We start from the raw sequence: 27,060 nt of genomic DNA, 5'->3' as shown, positions 1-27,060 counted from the left end.
CCAAATTCCTTTAAAAACGGTATTAGTTTATTCTCCCACTGCCAGCATTACAACAGGAAACTTTTAAATGGTATGCCTTTCACTGAACTTTAAAAAAAAAAGATTTTATACTTAGCAATGAATAACTGGGGATATCTTGCTGTGTTAATCTTAAAATCACAGAGATAATTTATAAAACATTAATAATCATGATCTCTCTTTCTCTCTCCCTCCCTCCCCTGCTCTTCTCAGAGCAAATTATTCATGGAAGGATTTAGAAGCCTAAAAGAAGGAGAACCAGTGGAGTTCACATTTAAAAAATCTTCCAAAGGCCTTGAATCAATACGGGTAACAGGACCTGGTGGGAGCCCCTGCTTAGGAAGTGAAAGAAGACCCAAAGGGAAGACACTACAGAAAAGAAAACCAAAGGGAGACAGGTAATCATTTTACCTTGTTAGCCTGTGAGTTCATTGTATTTGGAAAAGATTTCTAAAATTTTAATTTATATTTTTATTATGTTATTAAATCTAGCCACAATAAAATAAAATGCAACCACTGAGTAATTGAATCGAATTTATCAGAAATATAGGCTATCTTGCAATTTGAACTCTCTGCAGAATATACTTAACTGAGCCTTCAGCATTGCGCACTAGACAGTCTCCCAACCATTATTTCTGCCAGACTGTTCAGAGACCACAAATGGGAAGTTGAAGTTCCCAACAGACAAAGGTGCCCTTCTGTACATCTTAACACCTCACCTGTTTTTTCAAATGAAAATACGTTTATTATTTTGTCTGTTTTGAAAAGATAACTCACTACAGAAAATTCAAATATAAAAAAATCACTGGAAATGTTAACTGCAGGTGGGAATCATAATATATATGCAGTATTTTTGAAACTTGCATTTTTTTTCACTTAGAAGTATATGGTGGAACATTCCATGTTAGTCTTCAGCACCTGCATAAATTCCCACTGTGTGAATGTACCAAAATTTAAACAAGGCTATGTTAAATTAATTTAATTGTTAAATTTAGGCTATTTCCAATATTTTAAATTTATCAATAGCACCATAGTAAGAATCCTTATATGTACATTTTTTAAAAAATTGTCTGATTATATCATAAGGGATAAATACCTAGTACTGAAAAAATCTGGATCAAAAACTATGCACTTTAAAAATTTTGATATCTATTTCCAAACTGCTCTTCAGAAATGGTTAGGGCCAATGTACAACCCCTTTAAAATTGAGACTACTCATTGACTAATGTCATCTTTTAAATCTTTTCCAATTACATAGGTTAAGAAATGCAGCTTACTTTTTTTCTTTGGATCCTTTGACTAAGGTTAAATATATTTTTATATGTTAATTTTCATTTTTATTTTTTTCTTCTGTGAATTGCATGATTCTTTGTCCTTTGCTTATTTTTCCACTGAGATATTCATTTGCTATTGTTTATTTCTAACTTCTCTCTTTAGAAAAAATATCTCAGTTTTCCTCTTTCCTATGCTGGGAAAAACTCAGTTCTTCCATATTATGTTTCTCTCCTGTGTGTCTCCATTACTTTTACACAGACTGCTTCACTTCTGGTCACCAAATTTGTGGAGGTTTTTCCCCACACCAAGCAATTCTCCACAATGCCAGCTGGGTGTCCTACAATTTAACTCAATTCTGGCACTGTCTACCTGGAGATAATGTCGGGTCCCATAGGTTAAGGGCTCAGTCCCACAAGACTGTCCCACCACATTTCAGATGCCAGTTGCAAGTAACCCAGGTTACCTGCAACTTCTGTCTGAGTTGGCTACAAATCAGAGTTTTCCACGACCCTCTCCTCAGGTTTGTTTAAGTTTGCTAGAGCAGCTCACAGAACTCAGGGAAATGCTTACATTTACCAGTTTATCAAGGTTATGATAACAGCAAATAAAGGATACAGATGAACAGCCAGATAAACAGATACATAGAGTGAGGTCTTGAGGGTCCCGAGCATAGGAGCTTCTGTTCCCAGGGGGTTGGAGTGCTTCACCCTCCCAGTGTGGATATGTTTGCCAACCTGGAAGCCCTCTGCATTTTGTACTTTGGGGATTTTACAGAGGCTTCATCACATAGGCTTGATTTTCAACCCCTTTCCCTTCTCAAGAAAACTGGGGGTGGGGCTGAAAATTCCAAGCTTCTAATCATAGCTTGGTCTTTCCAGTGATCAGCCCTCACTCAGGAGCCATCCAGGAGCCCACCCAGTGTCAACTCATTAGAACAGAAGACCCTCCTATCACCCAGGAAATTACAAGGGTTTCAGGAGCCCTGTATCAGGAACAGAGGTCAAAGACTGATATTAGAAAAAGAGGTGCTTCTAGTGTTCTTATCACTTAGGAAATTACAAGAGTTTTAGGAGCTCTGTGCCAGGAACCAGGGGCAGAGACCAATATATATTTCCTGTTATCTCACATTCTCTTTGTATATTTACCATGTTAATCTTTTGTCTCAAATATATAGGAAGTATCTTTTTCAGCTTGTGAAGTATATGCGTGCGTGCACACACACACACACACACACACACACACACACACACACACACACAATGGACTATTACTCAGCCATAAAAAAGAATGGAATCTTGCCATTTGTGGCAACATGGATGGACCTCGATGGCATTACTCTAAGTAAAATACTATATACAGATGCTATACATCTGTAATATATTTTAAAACTTTAAACAGTTTCCACAAAGGTGTGAGGTAACATCTCGTGGTGGTTTTGATTTGCACATGTCTGATGATTAGCAATGGTGAGTCTGTATGTCTTCTTTGGAAAAATGTCTAGTCAGGTATTTTGCTCATTTTTAATGGGGTTGTTTGGTTGGTTTGTTTGTTTTGATATTGAGTTGTATGAACTATTTATATATTTTGGATATTGACACCTTCTCGATCATATCATTTGCAAATATTTTCTCCCATTCAGTAGGTTGTCTTTTCATTTGTCAGTGGTATCCTTTGTTGTGCAAAAGCTTTTAAGTTTAATTAGGTCCCATTTGTTTATTTTTGCTTTTGTTTCCTTTACCTTAGGGGAGAGATCCAAAAAAATATTGCTAGAGTTAATGTCAAAGGGTGTTCTCCCTATGTTTTCTTCTAGGAGTTTTATGGCTTCCAGTCTTACATTTAGGTCTTTAATGCATTTTGAGTTTATTTTTGTATATGATGTGAGAAAATGTTCTAATTTCATTGTTTTACATGTTGCTGTCCAGTTTTCCCAGCACCTCTTACTGAAGAGACTGTCTTGCCCCCATTGTGTATTTTTGCCTCCTTTGTCATAGATTAATGGACTGTGGGGGGTTTATTTCTGGACTTTCTATCCTGTTCCATTGATCTAGGTGTCTGTTTTTGTGCCAGTACCATGCTCTTTTGATGGTAGGTTTGTAGTATAGTCTGAAGTCAGGGAGCATGATTCCTCTAGTTCAATTCTTCTTTCTCAAGATTGTTTTGGTTATTCAGGGTCTTCTGTGTTTCCATACAGATTTTAAAATTATTTGTTCTAGTTCTGTGAAAAATGCCATTGGCATTTTGATAGAGATTGCATTGAATCTGTAGATTGTCTTGGGTACTATGGTCATTTTAACAATATTAATTCTTCCAATCCATGAACATGGTATATCTTTCTGTTTGTATCCTCTTCAGTTTCTTTCATCAGTGTCTTATAGTTTTCTGATTACAGATCTTTTACCTCCTTAGTTAGATTTATGCTTAGGTACTTTATTCTTTTTGATGTGATTGTAAATGGCCTCTGCCCATTTTTAAATTGGATTGCTTGTTTGCTTTTGACTGGTATGAATCCTTTATATTCTTTGGATATTAACCCCTTATCAGATAGATGATTTGCAAATATTTTCTCCCACTCTATAGGTTGCCTTTTTTGTTAATTGTTTCCTTTGCTGTGCAGAAGCTTTTTAGTTTGATACAGTTCCATTTGTTTTTTGCTTTTGTTGCCTTTGCTTTTGGTGTCAAATATAAGAAATCATTGACAAGACCGTTGTCAAAGAGCTTAAGGCTTATATTTCCTGCTAGGAGTTTTGTATTTCAGGTCTTATGTTCAAGTTTCCAATCTCTTTTGAATTGGTTTTCCTGTATGGTGTAAGGTAGTAGTGCAGTTTCAGTCCTTTGCATGTGACTCTCCAGTTTTCCCAACACCATTTATTGAAGAGACTATCCTTTCTGCATTGTATATTTGTGGTCCCTTTGTTGTAAATTAATTGACCACATATGTGTGGGTTTATTTCTTAGCTCTCTGTTTTGTTCCATAATCTATGTTTCTGTTTTTATGACAAATGCTTGAGTACTGCTTGAGTACTATTGCTTTGTAATGCAGTTTGAAATCAGGGAGTGTGACACCTCCAGATTTTTGTACTTTCTCAAGATTGTTTTGGCTATTCTGGGTCTTTTGTGGTTCCATACAAATTTTAGGGTTGTTTGTACTATTTCTGTGCAAAATTCCATTGTAACTTTAGTAAGGATTGCATTGAATCTGTAGATCACTTTGGGTGATATGGACTTCTTTTTTTTTTTTTTTTTGGACTTCTTAATAGTATTAATTCTTCTAATCCATGAGCACAGAAATCTTTCCATTTATTTGTGTTTTATTCAATTTTTTTTTTAATTATTCATTTTCTTTCATCAGTGTCATGTAGTTTTTAGTGTATAGATATTTCACCTCTTTGGTTACACTTATTCCTAGGGATTTTCATTCTTTTTCATGCAATTGTAAATGGGGTTGTTTTCTTAATTTTCCTTTTTGATAGCTAGTTGTTAGTATATAAAAATTAACTGATTTTTGTATATTGAGTTTTTATCCTGCAAATTTATTTAATTCATTTTTTAGTTCTAACAGTGTTTTGGTGTAGTCTTTGGAGGTTTCTATGTGCAATACCATGTTATCTGCAAGTAGAGACAATTTTATTTTTTCTTTCCAATTTGGAATGCTTTTCTTTCTTTTTCTTATGTTAACTGTTCTGTCTAGGACTTCTGGTACTATGTGAATCAGGTGGCAAGAATGGGTGTTTTTGTGTTGTTCCTGATCTTAGAGGAAAGCTTTCGGCTTCTCACCATTGTATGATGTTAGCTGTGTCATATATGGCCCTTATTATGTTGAGGTACATTCTCTATACCTACTTTATTGAAAGTTCTTACCATGAATAGGTGTTGAATTTTGTCAAATGCTTTTTCTGCATCTACTGAGATAATCATGGTTTTTATCCTTCATTTTGTTAACATGGTATATATCACATTGATTGATTTGCAGATGTTGAATCATCCTTGTATTTCTGGAATAAATCCCACTTGATAGTGATGTAGGACCCTTTTAATCTATTGTTGAATTTTGGTTTTCTAATAGTTTGTTGAGGATTTTGCATCTATGTTCATCTGGGATATTGACCTGTCATTTTATTTTCTCATAGTATTCATGTCTGGTTTTGGTATCAGGGTAATGCTGGTCTCATAAGATGAGTTTGGAAGTGTTCCCTCCTCTTCTGTTTTTGGGAAGAGTTTAAGGATTGATATTAATTCTTCTTTAAATGTTTAGTAGAATTCACCAATGAAGCCACGTGGTCGTGGACTTTTTTGTTTTTCAGATGTTTTTGATTACTGATTCAGTCTCCTTACTAGTAATTCGTATGCTCAGATTTTCTATTTCTTCATGTTCTAGGCTTGGTAGATTGCATGTTTCTTGACATTTATCCATTTCTTTTAGTTTATTCAATTTGTTGGCTTATAATTGCTCATGGTAGTCTTTTATAATCCTTTGTATTTCTGTTGTATCAGTTGTAATGTCTTCTCTTTCATTTCCAATTTTATTTATTTGGGTTCTCTCTCATCCTCTCTCTGAAGTTTAGCCTCAAGCTTTGTCTATTCTGTATATCTTTTCAAAATATCAATTCTTAGTTTCATATATCTTTTCTATTGTCTTTTTAGTCTCTATTTCATTTATTTCCACTGTGGTCTTTATTTTCTTCCTTCTCCTAATTTGGGCTTAGTTCATTTGTAATCTTTTGAAATTAGCTTTTTTTACTCAACATAATGGCTTTGAAATTCATCCAGACTTTTGAGTGTATCAATATAGTATTCCTCCCTTATCCATAATTTTGCTTTCTGGGGTTTCAGTTATCCATGGTCATCAGCTGTCAAAAATATTAAATGGAAAATTCCAGAAATAAACAATTGGTAAGTTTTAAACTGTGCAGTGTTCTGAGTAGTGTGATGAAATCTTGCACCATTTGCTTTGTTCCATCCAGACCTGGATCATCCCTTTGTCCAGCATACACTGTCCATTAGTCAGTTAGCAGCCATCTTGGGTATCAGTTTGACTATCATGATATCTCAGTGTGTGTGTTCAAATAACCCTTTTTTTACTCAATAATGGCTCCAAAGCACAGGAGTAGTGATGCTGGCAATTTGGATATGCCAAAGAGCAGCCTCAGAGTGCTTCTTCTAAGTGAAAAGGAGAAAGTTCTTGACTTAATCAGGAAAAAAAAATCATGTGCTAAGGTTGCTAAGATATGATATGAAGGAATCTTCTATCTGTGAAATTGTGAAGAAGGAAAAAGAAATTTGTGATAGTTTCGCTGTTGCACCCCAAGCTGCAAAAGTTATGGCCACAGTGCATGATAAGTGCATAGTTAAAATGGGAAAGGCATTAAATTTATACAATAAGATGTTTTGAGAGAGAGATATTCATATAACTTTTATTATAGTATATTATAATGTTTCTATCTTACTATTAGTTATTATTGTAAAATCCAGAAAACTGGATTGTTTTCTTATTGTTGCATTTTGAGAGCTCTTTATATAAATTGTGGATACAAGTCCTTAGATTTGTGATTTGCAAATATTTTTTCCGAGTTTGTGGTTTATCGTTCCAATCTCTTAAGTATCTCTCACAGAGCAAAAGTTTTAAATTTGGTAAAGACGTTTATCAATCTTTTATTTTTTGTCATGTTTAAAAAATCTTTGATTAACTCCAAATTTGATTAATCACAGAGTTTTTTTCCCCTGTGTGAGGTGTGAGGTTGAGGTCTGGGCTCATTTTTCACCTGTGAATAATATGAATTGTTCAAACACCATCTGTTGAAAACTATATCTTTTCTCTTGAAATGTTTTTAAATTAGAAAGTTTAATTTCTGTTATTTCAGGTTAAAAAATTAAAGCTCTAAAGTGTTTATTTTAACAAATTCAAACTTTGGTTTCGTCACTCAAGAGAACTTATTTGTTCTATATATATAGAACCATATTTTTGTGAAGATTTATGTTTCAGTGGCAAGACATAAAAAATAATTTTAAAGATTCTATCTTAATTTTAAGTAAACTATTTGCAAAAGAAAGTGGGTTTACTTTTTACTGTCTTAATTCTGCTGAATTTAGTATGCTGTTACTAGTGTCCAGCTACGTAATAGCAGTAAATGTTAACTTGTTTTATTTTAAATCCTCTATGTTTAAAATATTTTCTTAAAATTTTAAATGAAATAATTTTTGACTTATATTTGCTGTTTACTTTTTCTTTTGTTCATTATCAGAAGAGTAAAGAGATTTAATGACCTTATAAAAGCTCTCTTTATACTAACATGAAGGTTGTTGTTAGTAAAAGATTTAAAAACTTTCTTCTTATTCTGAAAAACTGGCGTATATTTTGGTATCTTTTTATTCTTTAAAGAGCTACAATTTACTATGAGGAAAAAGAAGTAACTTCTAACAGAATGAAATTGTGGGGGAAGATAGTAGAATGAGGATTTTATTTATTTGTCACTATCTTATTTATATGAAATAATCATGTCAACCTGTAATATAGAATGAAATATTTTATATAATAAAATTTCAGTTTGTATTAACATATGTGTTATTAGTAAAAATGATGTGGACTGAAACAAATGGTCTGGAAATGTTTCTATGTAGATTAAATTATTTTAATACTTAATAATTAAAGAATAAAAATATGTGTAATTTTAAAAAATATTTGAAATGCATATATGCATGATAGGTATAAATATGTTAGATATATACATATAATTTTGTGTTCTTTTATTTATGGTTTTTTTTAACCTCCTTTTTTATTGTAATTTTCTTCTAGCATAGTGACTGTCTTCTTTGTTCTCAACCTTCCACATCTTTTGACCCAACCGCACAGTGCAAGAAGTGCTATTCATAATAATGCAAGTTCCCTTTCAACAATGTTGACTTGAGATTTTTAAAATAACTTAGAAAATAATACCAACGTTCTATTGCTTTCATTCCATTTCAGGCAATAATACGTTTGCATCACTGCATTAGCACATGAGTAAGCTTCTTGATTTTCTACATGAGTTGAACTTTTAATGTATTTTGTTTAGAAAGAAGGTCAATTGTTATGATGTTCAGTATTACTGCTTTTGGCATGGAAGTGTAGGAAATTCATTTGTTCATGTTAGAAAGACTTGTTAATTTATCATTTTTAAGATGCTCTTCATTTAGACTTAAAAACTGATTATGAAATTTGACATTTCTTATAGTCTAGTATTAAAATGGTGTTAGAATGGTACATTATGTTATATTTACCATTTATGGCCAGAAAGACCAAAGTGAATGTAAATAGAAACTCATTATATATGTCTAAATTATTCTCAGCTCAGAAGGGCTAACTTGCCTTTTTTAAAAAAATTAAAGATGTATGATAGAAGAGTTATTTTTACAGGGTCCTAGTTTTGTGGTTTCAAATTTTTTAATTTGCAAGAAGATTTGGAAGCCATAAAAATTTTGCTTTTGTCTGTCCTCACTGAAGGACTGTATATTTTCACCTGTTTATTAAAAAGAAAAAATACTTATTTAATGCCCTCATTCACCTTTAGAGCAAGTGAGCTCAAAACTATCTAGTGGTAACCCTCCTCCACCCCCTCCCCATCTACCTCTATGGCAGTATAATCTCTTCCACTCATTATCTCTGTGGTATAATTTGAAGTTTCCCAGGTACTTTATAGTTAGGAATTCTAGTTCTATATTTTTGAAATCCACATAGCATTCCTGGAAACAATAAAGCTGTACTCAGGTTTATGGTACCATTTTATTAAGGATATCTGTTTTATATTAAAAGTTCTTTCAATGATTTTATTTTCATATTTATTATGTCCCAGAACCTGCTCCCAAAAGAAAAAGAAAAATGCTCTTTAGGTGCGGGAGATGTTTGAAAAATGTAAATCAACGAATTCCAATAAATAACTGTTTCACCCTGATACTTGTGTGATTAGATTTAGGAATTTGCTGTTTAGTAGGTTCCTATTGTGGAAGAGAAATCTCTCAGGCATGAATTGATAGTCCAGATCCTTTGAGGTCTGTCTATTCTGACCTATGACCCCTATTCTTACAAGGTCAACATCTGAGGGCAGGAGATTAAGGCAGTTTAAAGACCGGAATGGTAAATGGAATGGAAAAATTAGCCAGCACATTTTGGGTGCAAAACATCAAAGTCATCAAATAGTTTGCTTATTTTAAACCTGGCTTGTGGTTGTAACAAGCTAATTTTACTGTGTTTGTTGGAATCAGAAAAATTTAATAATCATAATTCACTACAAGATTCTATTTATATAATGTTAACTATATAATACAAATTAAGTTAATAAAGCTTAATCTCAAAGTATCAGGAAATGCAAAAATAATTTGTCACAGTTTCAATACATTTTAGTTTTTCATTCAGCTTAGATGCTTAATTTAAATCGAAATTGGGAAAATATTTACCTTAGCTTTTACTATGAAATAATTTTATCAGCAGTTGAATGAAATATATATTCAATTATATATAATTTAAAGTGACTGAGGATTTAGTTGTAATTATATACTATTGACATAAGAAAAATCTATTTTTAAAACACAGAGATAGAAAACAGAAGAAAGTAAATTGGTTAAGCAGAGACAATTTCCTTTTTTCCCTTTCCTTTTTTCCCTCCCATTCTTAGACTTTGCTCTTTTATATTTTACCTCTTTCCCACTTATGTCTTTAATTGTATGCTCTTCATTGTAATTTCAAAATAGACTTTAAATCTTAGTTCCTAAGTTTTGGTCCCTTGTAAGCAATTCCCCACAACCCTATATTTTACATTTGTTTGTATCCTGGACAGCTGTGAATCTGCATCTTCTGCTTCTTACTAATGACTGGCAAGGGCTGGAGTTGAATAACTGAACTGTTGCATCCACGTTTCCATTCATTCATACAGTGACTAAGAAAATTAGCAAAACCAGTGGAATACCCAAGTCTCCTTAATTCTGCATTTTTTAATTCTACCCCAAATTTTCCTTATTATATACCTAATTTTAGGGTGGTTTCCTTTCTTCTTGTGATTATTTGGCCAGAGATCTCTTAATGAGGCAATTATGGTTGTTTCCTTCATTCACATTATCTTAGCAGATGCTCTCCCTGCTGTGACCTCTGTTCAGACTGGGCAGACAATGTGCCATTCTCATCACCCACCACAAGACATTGTGTGGGCAGAGCTTCATTTGGCGCTGCATAGGTCTCCCAAGTTGCCTGATGAGAATGGTCAGAAGCCAAGTGGCAAATAATCACAATTTTAGGTTGATTCTCTGATTGCCGTTTTATTCTAAGCAAAATAAATAGTAAAATAATGCCTTATAGAAAAGAAATGGGCCAGAAGCAACTTATAATATAACAAGTAGAAATTGTGGGTTTAAGAAGTAACTTTACATAGCTTCCTTACTTTAGACTGGTCTTGGTGAAAATAAGATTATTTATTGTATGGTTTTAATACGAGGGATTATGAAAAATGGCTAATACTTTTAAACTTGGAGATCCTTTCAAAAAAGGAAATTAATTTAGCCTTTAATACTAAGTCTGTATATTTTTAATGAACATACACCATTGTTCAGAGTGTTACTTTTAAACTTTAAAAAACATAAATCCTCATGCTTATATCTGCTAGGAGATCCAGTCTGTTCCTGTTTGAACAATAAGGGCTGATTAAGATGAAGACTAATCAACAGAAAATGTCTATACTTTATACTGCCAAATCCCTCCACTGAAATACTAGTCCTGTGCCCCAAGCCCAAGTGCCATTTCCAGAGAATTACAAAGTTGTTAGCAGCCTTCAGCTAGCCTTTCTTTATTCTCCATTAATAAGGAAGTACAAGCCAAATTCAGTTCTTATGAACTTGAAGAGCCTTTTGCAAAGCTCCTTCTAAACTTACACTGGAATTTTTGCTTTTTGAAATTTGGTTAAAATAAACATATTAAGAGCTATGACTTGAATTATTCTCATATGATAAAGAGATTGTTCTTTTTGTTGGTGTAGATAGGATCACCAAATTTTAATAAATAGATTTTAATATGCTTGCACTTATCAATAGGAAGTAGTAATTTAGTAAGACAGTTTCCACTTCTGTAAAATCAGATTCATAATAAATTGCCATATAAAGTAAAAATTTTAACATATGCATTTTCATATAATGAAGAACTACCTGTAAAGTATAGATACTTTGGATATAAGCAGAGAACAAATATTAAATTTAGAAAATGTTTTTGTAAAGGGGAAAATGTTCTCTTAAAAGAAAATCTAGAACAAGTCAAGCAAGAAGTCAAGAATTTTGACCTCTAAAACTTTAAGTTTAAAATTTTTCTTTAAGTCTTGTCTGTTGTATGATTATTTTAAATATATGGGCTAATAAGGATCAAAGTCAAATGTTTCCTTTCCTTTTGGGATAGAGAGTTAATATTATCTATAGTTTTTGTAATTATTTTTAAAACTCAGTTTTTCAAGAATCTTCTACTAAGGACAACTGAATTTCATAGATATCCTCATTAACTGGGAAAGCAGGTATATGATCATGGTTAGAGGAGCTCAGTTGCCTGTGCTAAATTTGAACCAGGGTCTCTTTATACCTAGCCTGCTTCCTCACTTCTATACTGTTACAAATAAAAGCCTCTGGGGACAGTGATTTTTTTTTTTTAATAGGATCATTGTATGGAACTGCTATTAAGTCATTTCTTTCTTTTTCCTACTTGGCTGACTTGAGATTCTGTTCTCTGATTTAAGCAGTTGCTTTTAGTCCTCTCAGTTTTAATAGCCCATCTAGAGTCCCCTCTTGGGTTTGTTATTGATACTACTGGAGGTGCTACCAATGCAATTAGAGAAGAAAACTAAATAAAAGATCTAAGGATTGGAAAAGAAGAAAGCAAATGCTTTGTTATTCACATCAATATGATTTTATATCCATGGTTATCCATAGATAAATTATTGGAATAATTGGAATAAATTTAAAAATTTAGCAAGATTGCTAGTTATAAATTCAATACACAAAAGTCAAACTAAGAACAAATGAATATCTGGAATGTAAGGAGAGTTCTACATCCTAGGAATTCGCAACTAGAAACTGGTATTTTAAAAAGGGTTTGCTGAGACTTCCCTGGTGGCACAGTGGTTAAGAATCTGCCTGCCAATGCAGGAGACATGGGTTCAGGCCATGGTCTGGGAAGATCCCACATGCCGTGGAGCAACTAAGCCCGTGCGCCACGACTACTGAGCCTGCGCTCTAGAGCCCATGAGCCACAACCACTGAGCCTGCGTGCTACAACTACTGAAGCCCACATGCCTAGAGCCTATGCTCTGCAACAAGAGAAACCACCACAATGAGAAGCCCGTGCACTGCTATGAAGTGTAACCCCCACTCGCCACAACTAGAGAAAGCCCGTGCAGCAAAGAAGACCCGACGCAGCCAAAAAAAAAAAAAAAAAGTGCAATCATTAGGTGTCATGGCACAATTAAATTCTTAAAAACATTTAAAAAATTAAAAATAAAATAAAGAGGGTTTGTTTCACAATTGGAACATAAACTGTAATATACTATACCTAGGAATAAATCTAACAAAACTATGAAAAACTTTTATGGAGAAATGATAAACTTATATTGAGATATATAAAAGCAAACCTAAATAAATGGAGAAAGGTATTTTGTTAATAAATGGCAAGACTCAATATTTTAAAGAGCATAATTTCCTATAATCTACAGATTCAGTGTAATTTCATTCAGAATTCCAATAAAGTTGATTTTAAATTGACTTGGAAGTTAATAAGACCAACAATAACCTCACAATTTTGTAGATGAAAATCGAAGTTTGAAGGCTCTCCCTGCCAGATATTTATATTTATTATACAACTATGTAAGTATATGTAAATAAGTGAGGTGATGGCCCAGTGAAAGATGAATAGACCATTGGCAATGAGAATATATACAAATCTTAATATATGGCAGAGGTGCCTTTCAGATCTTGGAAAATAATGCAAAGATTGTAAATGGTCCTGGGATTATATCTGACTACAGAGAAAAAGTAAAATTGGACCCCGACCTCATAACATACCTAAAGATCTAAAAGTGTAAAGCAAAACTTTACAGCTCTTAGGTTTGGGAAGATTTTTTTTTTTTTAAACAAGACACAAAAAACACAAACTATAAGCAGTTAGATTAAATTGACTACTTAAGAATTTAAAATTTCTACCTGGCAAAGGTTTCAGTCAGGAAGATAGAGCCACTTTAAGTGTTATGAAAATTGAAGATTCAGAACTTACACAAGGGACTTCCCCTGGTGGTGCAATGGTTAAGAATCCGCCTGCCAATGCAGGGGACACGGGTTTGAGCCCTGGTCAGGGAAGATCCCACATGCCGTGGAGCAAGTAAGCCCGTGCACCACAACTACTGAGCCTGTGCTCTAGAGCCCGCGAGCCACAACTACTGAGCCCATGTGCCACAACTACTGAAGCTTGCACGCCTAGAGCCCGTGCTCCGCAACAAGAGAAGCCACCATAATGAGAAGCCCGTGCACCGCAACGAAGAGTAGTCCCCACTCACCACAGCTAGAGAAAGCCCACGTGCAGCAACGAAGACCCAACGTAGCCAAAAATAAAAGTAAATTTAAAAATAATTTTTTTTAAAAAAGAACTTACACAAATGTGAAAGTTGCTGGGTAGGGGAAGAGTCAGTACATACAGTACATTAGAGAAATATTCACTAACCAGTCTTCAGAAGCCCTGGACTAGATAGACAAATCAGAGCATGCAGGGAAATCCAAAAAGCCAAGCATATCTGGTATTGCAGAGGAACTGAGGAGAGGGAGCCCCTGGGGAGAGCTATGGAAACTGCTGCCTCTGTGTTGTGACAGCCTCTCTGGATTTGCAGACAAGGGATGGTGTCAGGCTGCTGGTCAGTGGGACCAACATTGGGAAGACAAGGTGGGCACAGAGCACCAGAGAGGACAAGCCAGGACGTGCTGGTCAGATCTGTGTGTGCTACCGTGGCTGACCATGATAATGGCTTCTGCTTTGTTTTTGCTTTCCATATCTTGTAGTATATGAGTTTCTCTTTTGGCTGACTGTAACCCAGAACCATCCAGAAAAAAGACTCTGGGAAACATAGTTACCAGGCATAACCTAATTGACATAAAATAGTCCAGCACCAACAGTATAAACGAAGTTAGAAAATACAATATAGAGTGGGAAAAGATATTTGCAATGCATGTAGTTGATAAAGAATTAATATCCATAATATATAAAAGACTATAAATCAAAAGGAAGTAAAAGCCCAACAGAAAAATGAGCAAATAAACTCATTTATAAAAGAAAAAAATAAATATTCAGTAAACAAATAAAAAGATACTGATTTAAATGAGATACATTTCACTCCCATAGAAGTAGCAGAAATTTTAAGGTCTGACCATACTAAGTAGTATGAAGAATGTCACACAGTCCTGATGGGACTCATAATTGATGAATCCACTTGAGAGAGCAATGTGGCAATATCTGGTGGAATCAAAATTTTTTATGTACTTTGATTCCACTTCTAGGTGGATTTACCAGAGCAGTGTTTTTCAAAATGTAGGCTGGGACCCACTAGTGCCTTTTGATATTAATTTGGTAGATTATGGAAAGTATTATTGCTATTTTTTAATGAAATAGAACAGAATAAAAATCATCAGAGTGCAGTGCATGTAGTAAGAGTAACTATTGTTTCATATACTTTTGGGTTATGCTGGGTGTTTTTGTGTGTGTGAGTACTGAATCGTGACGCAAAATGTTTTCTCTGTGGGTTATGGTCGCGTGTACACAAAGAGAATTGTGCAAAAAAATGTTTATTGCAGCATTGCTTGTAATAGAAAAACAACAACAACAACAACAACCCAGAAACAACCTAAATGTCTATTACCAAGAGGATGATTAAATTATAGTATATTCTCAAAATGAAATTGACTTAAAAGAACAGATTACAGCTACCGTTATCAGTCTGGATTACTTTTTTAAAAATCCCGCTATAATGTTAATTAATAAAGCAAGTGGCAGAATGATCGATGCAATATTATTCATCTTTATTAATTTTTTAAAACCATCAAGTAATATTGTGCATTGTCTGTGAATACTTATATTTGTGGTAAAAATATAAAACATGATGAACGGTGAGTTCATGATAATGCTACGCTGAGACCAGAGAAGAGAATGGGATTGGAGGAGCATATAGGTTATGTTGACCCATTTTTTTCAAGTTATTTTTGTGTCCTTTATTTTTATTTATTTATTTTTTGGCTGTACTGGGTCTTCATTGCTGTGTGTGGGCTTTTTTCTCTAGTTGCGGTGAGCGGGGGCTACTCTGTTGCTGTGCACGGGTTTCTCATTGCGGTGGCTTCTCTTGTTGCGGAGCACGGGCGCTAGGTGTGTGGGCTTCAGTAGTTGCAGCACGCAGGCTCAGTAGTTGCAGCACGCGGGCCACAGAGTGCGCAGGCTTCAGTAGTTGTGGCTCGCGGGCTCTGGAGTGTGGGCTCAGTAGCTGTGGCACATGGGCTTAGTTGACCCGCAGCATGTGGGATCTTCTCGGATCAGGGATCGAACCCATGTCCCCTGCATTGGCAGGTGGATTCTTAATCAGTGGACCACCAGGGAAGTCCCTGTGACCTTTAATAAGTTACTTATATAGATTTCTTGTGATGATTATTCTTAGGTATTTTTGATGCTATTGTGAATGATTTTTTTTCCTTTTAACTGGCCATTGCTATTGTAGAGAAAAACTCTGGGTTTGGGCAATAGTTTTGTGTCTTCTCCAATAGTCATACCTATTATTTAATTTTCTTTTCTTATGGAATAGACTAGAATTTCCTAAACAGTGTTGAAAATGCTGCTGACAGTGGGCATTCCTATCTTCTGATTTAATGAAAATGGCTTTAATATTTCAAATTTAAATCTGTTATTTTCAGTTAATAATCATCATGTTTAATTGCTTCCCTTCTCTTTTTATTATGAATACCTGTAGGATTATATCAAAAAACTTTTCAGCATCTTTTGACATAATTATGTAATTTTTGACTTCAAGTTATTGATAAAATGAATTACATCTATAGATTCTATGTAGTTGAATAATTCTTATATTCCTGCGGGAAAAAACCCTTCTTAGTCATGATATGCGGATATATTCAGTTTCATAATATTTATTGGTCTTCATGAACTTGGACTTTTTAATGTGTTTTCCTCATCATGTTTTATTACTAAGGCTATTTTATTTCATGTTTGGGTAGTTTTCTATTTCTATGTTGTGGGGTAATTTAATATACATAAGAATTAAACTACTGGTCTCCAAAGTGGAAAATCTATCTCCAATAGACAAGATAATAGATTCATTTTATTCATACATGGAAAAAAATATCATGACTTGTGTTTATATTTATTTATTTAATTTTTTTGTTTAATAATGTATACATCTACTTTATAAAGTATGTATCTACTTTATAAATACAAACAAATATACATATATTGGGATGGATATTCAAAAATATTTTACTGATAAGTGTGTGTGATCAAAATGATTTGGAACCCACAGCTTAAAAGGTGATAGAACTGAGCTACAAAACATCTGAGCCCTTTCTTTGCCTTTTGTAGTTTAAAAAATTATGTTCTCAAAGTCTTATCTATTAGGTTTTTCTACTTCTGATTGGTCAAATTTGGTATATTTTGCTGGGGAATTATTTACCTCCTTTATATTTTCTGATACATTGCCATAAAGTGGCAATAAGATTCTCTTTTTCTTTTAGTCTCTCCCATTGTGCAATTGGATTTTAATAATCTCTAGCATTTTACATTTTTATTTTGTCTGTTTCTTCCTATTTAGGCTTCTTGTGGATTTACGTTTCTAAATAATTAGCTTTTGTCTTATCTATATTTTCTGCTGCTTTTGTTGGTTTTCTCTGTTTCTTTACTTTCAGATCTTACAGTAAAAAGTGTTCAACTTTTGTTAATTTTGTTTTATTAATTTTGTTGTATTTTTTCTACTTTCTGAAGTTGAATACTTAGTTTTAGTCTTTATTTTTATTAACAATAAGGATTCCAGACAATAAGTATTCCTTTAAGAAAAGCTTCATTGTGTTGCATAGGTGTTGGTATGAATTTCTTATTATTTTCATTATTTTCTGGATAATTTAAAATTTTCAAGGGTTATTTCATTTTTTTCCATCTGTTTGGAGATATGTTGGTCACTAATCTTTCAGGTGTAAGTAATATGAACCAACTCATAATGGCTTAAGGCAATCATTCACAATTGTGGTCCTTGGAGCAGCATCAGCATCACATGGACTCTTGTTAGAAATGCAGATTCTCAGCCCTCATCGAGACTTACCCCCCAGGATATGGACTTCAGCAATCTGTCTTTTGTTTTGTTCTGTTATTTTTTTTTTTTTTTAAAACAAACCCTCTAGGTAATTTTCATGTGCTCTGAAATTTGAGAACCACTGGCTTAAGGAGGAAAAAAGGAAATGTATTGACTTGCGTAATTTATAATTCCAGGAATTAGAATAGTTTCAGAGCTATCTGGATTTGAGTGCTCAATCCACATGCCAAGAGGGATAGAATTACCAGCAGTTCTAGCAAAAGCCCAGGATTGCTCTAACCTGTAATGCGGCGCTCTGGTTTGCTAGACAGCAGTCATTTGCCCACCCCTTGAGCTGGGGAGTGAGGTGAGCCCCATCTAAACCACAAGGATTTAAAGTAAGGAAAGGAGGACTCTCCAAAAGCAAACCAAAGTGCTGTTATGAAAAGAGATGTTGGATGAGTTAGGCAAAAACAATTGTTATCCATAAAACAGTGCTGTTCAAAGTAGCCTTTCTGCAAACTGTTTGTTTCCGTTCTTCAACAACACTAGGAACTTGTGCCGTAATGTAAAACATGCTACTTCCTTCACTTGAGAAAGTCTTAGTACAAAAACAGGGTCACCTGTACTAAATATTCATTTTTTCATGTGTTTAGAAATTTTCTTCTGTAATTTCTTTACATATTTCTTTACTTGTTTCCTTTTCTCCTTTTAGAACCCCTCTTATTCAACTGTTAGTTCCAAAATTGGTCTTTAACGTTTCTTATTATTTTTTTCTTAGCATTTCCATCTGTCTTGCTTTTTGTTGTAGGATTGTTCCTCTTGAACTTCCCAGCATGTTGAGTTCTCAGGTGTGACTGTCTCCTTTCACTGTTCTTCCTATTTAATTTTAAAATTTCAAATCATGCTTTCAATTCCAGACAGCCTTTTTTCTCTCTGTTCTAAACTAACTGGTTTAGGTTAAAATTTTCTTCAGAGAATTTCAGTGGGAGCATTTTCTAAAGGTGCATCTTTCTTCATCAGATTACATTGTCCCTGTGTTTTTTCCCTGCTGTTTATTTCTCCAGTCATGGTTTTTCTTTCCTAAACAAGAGTATAGAGCTGGCTTTTAGCATTTTTTGAGCAGAGGCAAATCACTGAGCTGTGGAAGGTATAGTTTCTGCTCTTCTGAGCTGTCAGTAAACAAATTATCAAACCATGACCCTTTTGCTAAGGGAGATAGGAGGATGGAGGACAGAGGAGAGAAACTCTGTTATCTTCCTCTGCTCACTGAAGAATATATTTAATTTACCAAAGGAACAAAAAATGAAAACACTTAGGAATAAAGTTTAATAAGAGATATGCAGGACCTAAATAGTGAAAATGAAAACTATACTTTGTTAACGTAAAAGAAGAGTTAAGTAATCTAAACACATGTCTACAATCTGTCCTGGGGTATATTATCATTGTGTGTGTATGTGTTTCTGTACTATTAAAATTGACATTTTTTTCCTTCTTTTATTTTTATAATCTTTTTTCTAAATGGAATTGATTTTGTGTAACATTTTTGTAACCAGCCACCTTATTAACTTCTTTTTATTGATTTTAATAATTTTTCAATGTATTTATGGTTTTCAAGGTATGAAATATTTTCACCTACAAATAATAATTTTGCCTCATCTGAGATCATCTTTGGCATATCCAATTTCATTGCTCTTTCATTTGGTGAGTTCTTGCATTTTGTTTCTGCCTTTGTTTCTTACAGATCAGATAAATAGTGATCTATATTTTTTCTGATTTATGGTTTATTTCTTTTAACTCTTAAATCCATCTAAAATTTAATTTATACCTTTACATAAAATAAAGCTTTATTCTAAATTTCCCCATACTCAGTATCTCTTGTTTGAACTCTTTCCATTAACTTGAAACCTCTTTTGTTACCTACTGATTTCTTCTGTATGTTATTTCTAAGATGTGTGTTTCAGGACTCTAATTTTTTATTGTTTGTCTTGATTTTTCTTCCACCAAGTGTCTTTATTTCTCTGTCTTTGTAATACCTTTTAGTACCTAGAAAGCAAATCTCCCTGTATTAGTGTTCTAAAATATTCTTGTAGCTCCTGGATGAACTTTATTTTTTTTTTTAACTTTTTGTTTTATATTGGAGCATAGCCGATTAACAATGTTGTAATAGCTTCAGGTGCACAACAAAGTGACTCTGCCATACATATACATGTATCCATTCTCCCCTAGACTCCCCTCCCATCCAGGCTGCCACATAACATTGAGCAGAGTTCCCTGTGCTATAAAATAGGTCCTTGTTGGTTATCCTTTTTAAATATAGCAGTGTGTACATGTCAATCCTGGATAAACTTTAATATCACTTTGTCAAGTCTTTGTCACTACCAAGAGAATCCCACTGGTATTTTGATAGGAATTCAAGTTATTTTATTCATGAAATTCCTGAGGTACAGGAATCCTTACAGTTGATAAATCTGAGGAACAATACTATTGATATAAATAGAAATTTAAATTTCTATAGTAAAGCCATAAATCTAATTATAACTGTAAACTATCACTTCATATACTTTGATCTATTTTTTTCATGCTCTAAGAATTGAATTGATACAGTCATTGGATATTACTTTAATAGCAATAGTTTAATATCTTCATATTTATTAAAAATAATTTACCTCTGATTTTTAAAATTAATTAATTAATTTATTTTTGGCTGTGTTGGGTCTTCGTTTATGTGCGAGGGCTTTCTCTAGTTGTGGCAAGCGGGGGCCACTCTTCATCACGGTGCGCGGGCCTCTCACTATCGCGGCCTCTCTTGTTGCGGAGCACAGGCTCCAGATGCGCAGGCTCAGTAGTTGTGGCTCACGGGCCCAGTTGCTCCACGGCATGTGGGATCCTCCCAGACCAGGGCTCAAACCCGTATCCCCTGCATTAGCAGGCAGATTCTCAACCACTGCGCCACCAGGGAAACCCACCTCTGATGTTTAATCTCTACAATTGTGTAATAAATAAAATTTGGATCTATGATATATTAGAAAGGTGTTGTTGAAGATAGAAGGGAAAATAATGCTATAGGTATATGTATTATGAATAGTCTAGCAGTTAAACTGTTAAAAGTAGAAATAGAAAAAGCAGATAAATAATCCCATCACAGACTGAAAATTATAGGAGTACCTGAAGGCATTGTCTCTTTGTCTATTCTAGGTATATTTTATATAGGTATGCCTGTTTAATTAAATTCTGGGTGACCCTTTATCTACTCATTTTAAATTATGTTTTCTTAAAAAATTAAAAAGCTATCATGTCTGCAAACACTTGAGCCATGCTAAAAAAAAAAAAAAAATCACTCCTTTTTTGGCTCAGGAAGGAAGTTTGATGTCTCATAGTGCATGGCCAGGCTGCTTTTCTTTTCTTTTCTTTTTTTTTTTTTTTTTAAATCTTGATTCTCATCATGTCTCTCTCTGCAAACTCTTTTTTTTTTCTTTAATTAATTAATTAATTAATTAATTTATTTATTTATTTTTGGCTGTGTTGGGTGTTCGTTTCTGTGCGAGGGCTTTCTCCAGTTGCGGCAAGCGGGGGCCACTCTTCATTGCGGTGCACGGGCCTCTCACCATCGCGGCCTCTCTTATTGCGGAGCACAGACTCCAGACGCACAGGCTCAGTAGTTGTGGCTCAAGGGCCTAGTTGCTCCGCGGCACATGGGATCCTCCCAGACCAGGGCTCGTACCCGTGTCCCCTGCATTAGCAGGTAGACTCGCAACCGCTGCGCCACCAGGGAAGCCCCAGGCTGCTTTTCAAAGTCCAGTTGGTGGGATGCTGAGCAATACCTGGCCAGAACTCGGAACTGTAAACTTGACCACATGCCTCTCCAAATGATCAATATACAATGTGCTTGCTATCTAATGCTACTTTTTAAAAAATCTGAAGCTTAGATATTCTTTCATTCATGTACTGTTTTCTGTCTATTTTCTGAAATGGCATTTTTTATAGTTAGTAATTTTAATTAATACTAAATGGATTTGTAATGTTTTAAAATCACTGTTTTTATATTATCAGGTCAATTATAGGCCTCATTAATTTTCTTAAAATTTTTTTCTTAAGTCAGACATAGATCACCAAAATATCGGAGAAATGTTGATTTAGCCACTTTTGTTTCCTTAGGAGATTCAGTACATGGTATAAAATGTAAGACTGTTTTACAAATGATGTAAACAGTGTATAGGACTCTCTAGGTTAAGTAGCTATACCCAGAAGAAAAAAAAAATGCACTTATACTGGGAAGTTGCTAAGAGTGTAAATGTTAAAAGTTCTCATCACAAGACAACAAATGTTTGTAACTGTGTGATGGACGTTAACTAGACTATTGGGGTGATCATTTCACAATATATAAAATATTGAATCATCATGCTACACACCTGAAACTACTGTAATGTTGTATGTCAATAATAACAATTTTTAAAGGAAGAAAAAAATGCCGTTTTTAATGAATAAAAGAAATAGACAACCAGGGAACACCTAGTTGTAATTGAATTACTAAGGAATGTCGAGTTCTAGCTTTGTGTTTAGTTGGCTCAAAGGACTTTTTTAAAGTTTCAAAGAAGTGTGTGTCATAGAAAGAGCGGAAGCCCATGAGACCTACAATCTGAGTTGCTTTGACATATAAAATCCATGAGGATAGGATCTGATCTTCCTTATTTATCATTGTATATCTAGCTCCAAGCACCTGTGTGGTGTAGAATTAGTTGTTGGTAAATATTCCCAATGTCTCTGTGTGTGTATGTGTGTTTGTGTGTTTGTCTACATATGTATGTATCAATATTTGCCTAAATATATGGCTCTTTCATAACCTGGTAAGTTTTTAGCCAGTAATCTCTTTTCTATTGTACATTTTCATCTTATCTAAAACCCATAACATATTCAAATTTCCTCCAAATAATTGCAAAATGTCCTCTTCAGCTGGTTTGCATAATCAGTATCTAAAGTGGTGAATTTGTCAGTTTCTCCTTCTAGATCTGTCCATTTTTGTATGTATGCATATAAATATTTAAATTATAAATTCAATTATTTTTCATCATGTAGCATCCTTCTCTATTCCTAGGAATATATTTTTGCCTCAAAGTATATTTTTTCTGTTAATATTAATAAACCCAGCTTTCTTCTGGTTAATATTTGTCTGACGTTCTAGTCTGCTAAGGTTGCCATAACCAAATACCACAGACTAGGTGGCTTAAACAATTTATTTCTCACAGTTCTAGAGGGTAAAAGTCCAAGATCAAGGTGTTGGCAGGTTTGGTTTCTCCCGAGGCCTCTCTCCTTGGTTTGCAGATGGTGCCTTCTCACTTTGTCCTCACATGGATGCACACATATCCCTGGTGTCTCTTCCTCTTCTTATAAGGGTACACCTAGTCATTTTGGATTAGGGCCTCACCCTGAAGTCTTCATTTAACCTTGATTACCTCTTTAAAGGCTCTCTCCCCAAGTACATTGATGATTAGGACTTCAACATATGAATTTGTGTGTGGGGCTACATAAGATCTAATATAGTTTCTTTCCTCTCTTTTTTTTCAAGCTATTCATATTATTTTGTTTTATATGTCCTTTATAGACAATATATATCTGATTTTTATATTTTTAAATCTAATCTGACAGTCTGTATTTAAACTGGTACATTTAGTCTGTACACATTTAATGCCATTATTGATATATTTTTATTACAGGTTTTGTGCTATCTATTCAGACTGGATTTTTTGCTATTTTTTCTTTTCTTTTTTCCTTTCTGTTGTTGTTCTCCTTTTCTTTTTCTTTAAATTTTTTAAAATTTTTGTTATTTTTGGCTGTGTTGGGTCTTCATGGCTGCGTGCAGGCTTTCTCTAGTTGCGGTGAGCAGGGGCTGCTCTTCGTTGCAGTGCATGGGCTTCTCATTGGCGGTGGCTTCTCTTGTTGTGGAGCGTGGGCTCTAGGTGCACGGGCTTCAATAGTTGCAGCATGCGGGCTCAATAGTTGCGGCACACAGGCCCTAGAGCATGCGGGCTTCAGTAGTTGCGATGCTTGGGCTCAGTAGTTGTGGATCGCAGGCTCTAGAGCGCAGTAGTTGTGGCACACAGGCTTATTTGCTCCGCGGCACATGGGATCTTCCCGGACCAGGGATTGAACCCATGTCCCCTGCATTGGCAGGCAGATTCTAAACCACTGCGCCACCAGGAAAGTCCCTCTTTTACATTTTTATCTTGTCTTTCTATGCTGTGTTCCATGTAATTTCTTGATATTTACTTTCTAGTTTATTATTCTAACCTTTATCTGTGTCTAAGTGTTGTTTAATAATTCCACTGAGTTTGAGATGTCAGCAGTATTGATTCGATACCTAATAGTCCTGTTGAGTTTGTTATTTTCAAATATGCCTGGTTATTTTTGCTAGTCTCTTGTTGGTTGTTCATTTTTGTAACTTCATCTTTTTCTTTCTATTTCTTTAAAAACTTTGTCTCTAACTATTTTATAGGCTGTTTTTGACAGTTCCAATAAAGTTCTTAGAAATCTAACTTGGTAGTTTGTTGTTTCTGCTGACCCTTACCTCATGGTGGTTTATTTCTTGGTGTCTCATTATCTTTGATTATGAGGTCATACATGTTTGATTATATCTATGGAAATAGTACAGGCTTAAATTGAGAAAACTTTCCTCTAGAAGTAACTGTGTTTGCTTCTGCCTGGAACTATGGGTTTCCATAGCCTTCATCATTATAACTAATTTCAAAAATCCCTCGGTGTGGAAGAGAGTTAAGATGCTGCTGGCCCCATGACTCAGTCTAGTCACCTGCTACAGCACTAATATTATTATCCATCCTCAGGGAAGCCCTGCCTTTCCTGTTTGCTTATAGCTTACTGCTCCTTGCTCTAACTTTACCTTTAGGGTTATTTGGGGAGGCTCTTACCTTTATTTTCTGCAAGCCCAGCTTTCTGCAAGCCCAGCAATGCATGCAAATGTGTGTTTTTTCCATGCATTTTTTAGAGAACTGGTTGGTCACATTGCTGGAAGCAGAAGTTCTTAATGTTCTCTTCAGCTATTTCTGATCTATTTTTAAGACATCCATTGAGTTTTTAGTTCCAATTACTCTTTTTTTTTTTTAATCTCTAAGTATTCTGTTTATTTTTTCAAATCTGCTTGTCTTTTGCTCCTGACCATAGTTGCAATCCCTTGTTATTTCTTTAGATTAGTGGTTCTCAGTGAGCATGGTCCTATCACACAGAAGGTGTTTGGAAATTTGTGGAGGAGATTTTGGTTATTTTCCCTACAAATGGTAGTCAGTGATGGGAAAGGGTATTTTGATCATTTCCTCTACTTTAGTCAATAATGGGAAGGGGTAATTACGGTTGTGTAGGAATGTTAGATGATTTCAGTGTATGAGACAGTCTCAGAGGACACACACATTGTCCTACCTACATTTTACTAATGTCTTTTTTTTTTTTAACATCTTTATTGGAGTATAATTGCTTTACATTGTTGTGTTAGTTTCTGCTGTCTAACAAAGTGAATCAGCTATATGTATGCATACATCCCCATATCCCCTCCCTCTTGCATCTCCCTCCCACCCTCCCTATCCCGCCTCTCTAGGGGGTCACAAAGCACCGAGCTGATCTCCATGTGCTGTGCGGCTTACTAGTGCCTTGCCTTTTTGATAAAGACTTCTGTTGTTTCATTGATTTAATTTCAACTTTAATTTTTGTTGAAAATCAACCGGCTACACAAAGGTAGCATGTTTATGGATTCTCTTATATTAACCTATCTGTCCATCCTAATGCCAATACCACCCTGTCTAGTTTATTGTATGATAGTTGGGGTTGTTTTTGCCCTGAGGGGACATTTGGCAATGCCTGGAGACATCTTCGGTTGTTACAATTGAGGAGAGGTGTTGCTACTGGCATCTAGTTGTTAGATGCTAGGGATACTGATAAAAAATCTTTCCTACATCGGACAACCCCCACAAGAATTATCTGGCCTAATGTCATTGTGCCGAGATTGAAGAACCCTACTGTATCTTTAGAGTAACTCTTGAAATAAGGTAGTATCAGTCCTCCAACCTTGTTAACCTTTTTCAAAATTGCCTTGGATATTCAAGGTCCTTTGCATTTTTATAGAAATTACAAATGAGCTTGTAAACTGGAAATTTGATTGGGATTGCATTTAATCTATAGATTAGTTTGGCGAGAATTTACATCTTAACTATTTTGAGTCTTTGGATTCATTAACCTGATATATAACCATTTATTTAAGTTTTCTTTTATTTCTCTCAGTAACGTTTTGTAGTTTTTAGTATTAAAAGCCTTCCATACCTTTTGTTGAATTTACTCTTGAGTATTTTATGTGTTTGGATGCTCTTATATATTATTTCCTTAAATTTTGTTTACTGTTTGCTGCTAGTATATAATAATACAATTGATTTCTTGAGTACTGCATTTATCTATTAATTCTGTTATCTTTTGTAGACTCCTTAGGATTTTATGTGTTAATAATCACGTCTGCAAATGAAGATAACTCCTTTTCCATCTTTATGACTTTTATTTCTTTCCTTTTTTTGTTTTGTTTTTGTGTTTTTTTTTCTCCTTATGCACTGGTTAGGTACTTGAGTAAAATTTTAATTAGAAGTGATGGACATCCTCATTCTTTGGAGGAAAGTGTTCAGTATGTCAGTATTAATTATTTTGTGATAGTCCTTTGTCAGGTTGAGGAAGTTTTCTCCTGTTTCTAATTTCTGAAAATTTTTAATCATGAATGAATGTTGGATTTTCTCAGATGCTTTTCTGTGAATGTACTGATCAGGTGTTTTTATCTCCTTTATTAATATGACTTTTAAGTCAATTAATTGACTTTTCAATGATAGTACCAATAGATATGTATTTCTGGGATAAACTCCAGTTGGTCATGATACATAATCTTTTTTATATATTGCTGGACTCTTTTTGCTAATATTTAGCTAATGATTTGTGTGTTCATGAAGGATACGGGTATATAATTTTATTTTCTTATAATGTATTCGTCAGGTTTTGGTATTAGGATTATTTAGATCTTATAAACAATTTCCCTCCTTATAATGAAAACTGTTTTGTAATATTGTATAATTTATTTAACATAGAATTCACTAGTAAAACCATCTGGACTTGGAGCTTTCTTTGTGGAAATTTTTTTATTACAAATGCAATTTCTTTAATAGATAGAAGGTATAATAGTCAGAGATCTCCAGGGAAACAGACCAGATTTTTTAAATCAAAAACTGGTTTTAAAAACCTGGTTTTTATCAAACCCGACAATCTCTACTTTTTAATTGGAGAATTGAGACTATTTGTATTTAATTATTAACATAGTTAGATATGTCTACATCTTTGCTATTTGTTTGCTATTTTTCTCACTTTTCTTTCTATTCATTCCCTGTTTTCTTTGTGCTTAATATTGTTTCATGTGCTG

General features: G+C 34.2%; 1 protein-coding gene across 1 annotated transcript in view; it reads left to right on the top strand.

Moving 5' to 3' along the window:
• The window catches only part of LIN28B (lin-28 homolog B), a 137,017-nt gene that overhangs the window by 81,098 nt on the left and 28,859 nt on the right, over window positions 1-27,060 (top strand). The window contains exon 2 of the mRNA XM_082475463.1: window positions 232-416. Within this exon, the coding sequence (XP_082331589.1) occupies window positions 232-416 (185 nt within the window). The remainder of the gene's footprint in view (window positions 1-231; window positions 417-27,060) is intronic.

This window comes from Balaenoptera physalus (assembly GCF_965194825.1).
Source record: "Balaenoptera physalus genome assembly, chromosome: 9".
NCBI lineage: Eukaryota > Metazoa > Chordata > Mammalia > Artiodactyla > Balaenopteridae > Balaenoptera > Balaenoptera physalus.
Note: the sequence above shows the minus strand (reverse complement) of the source record. Positions and strands in the feature narration are given on the sequence as shown.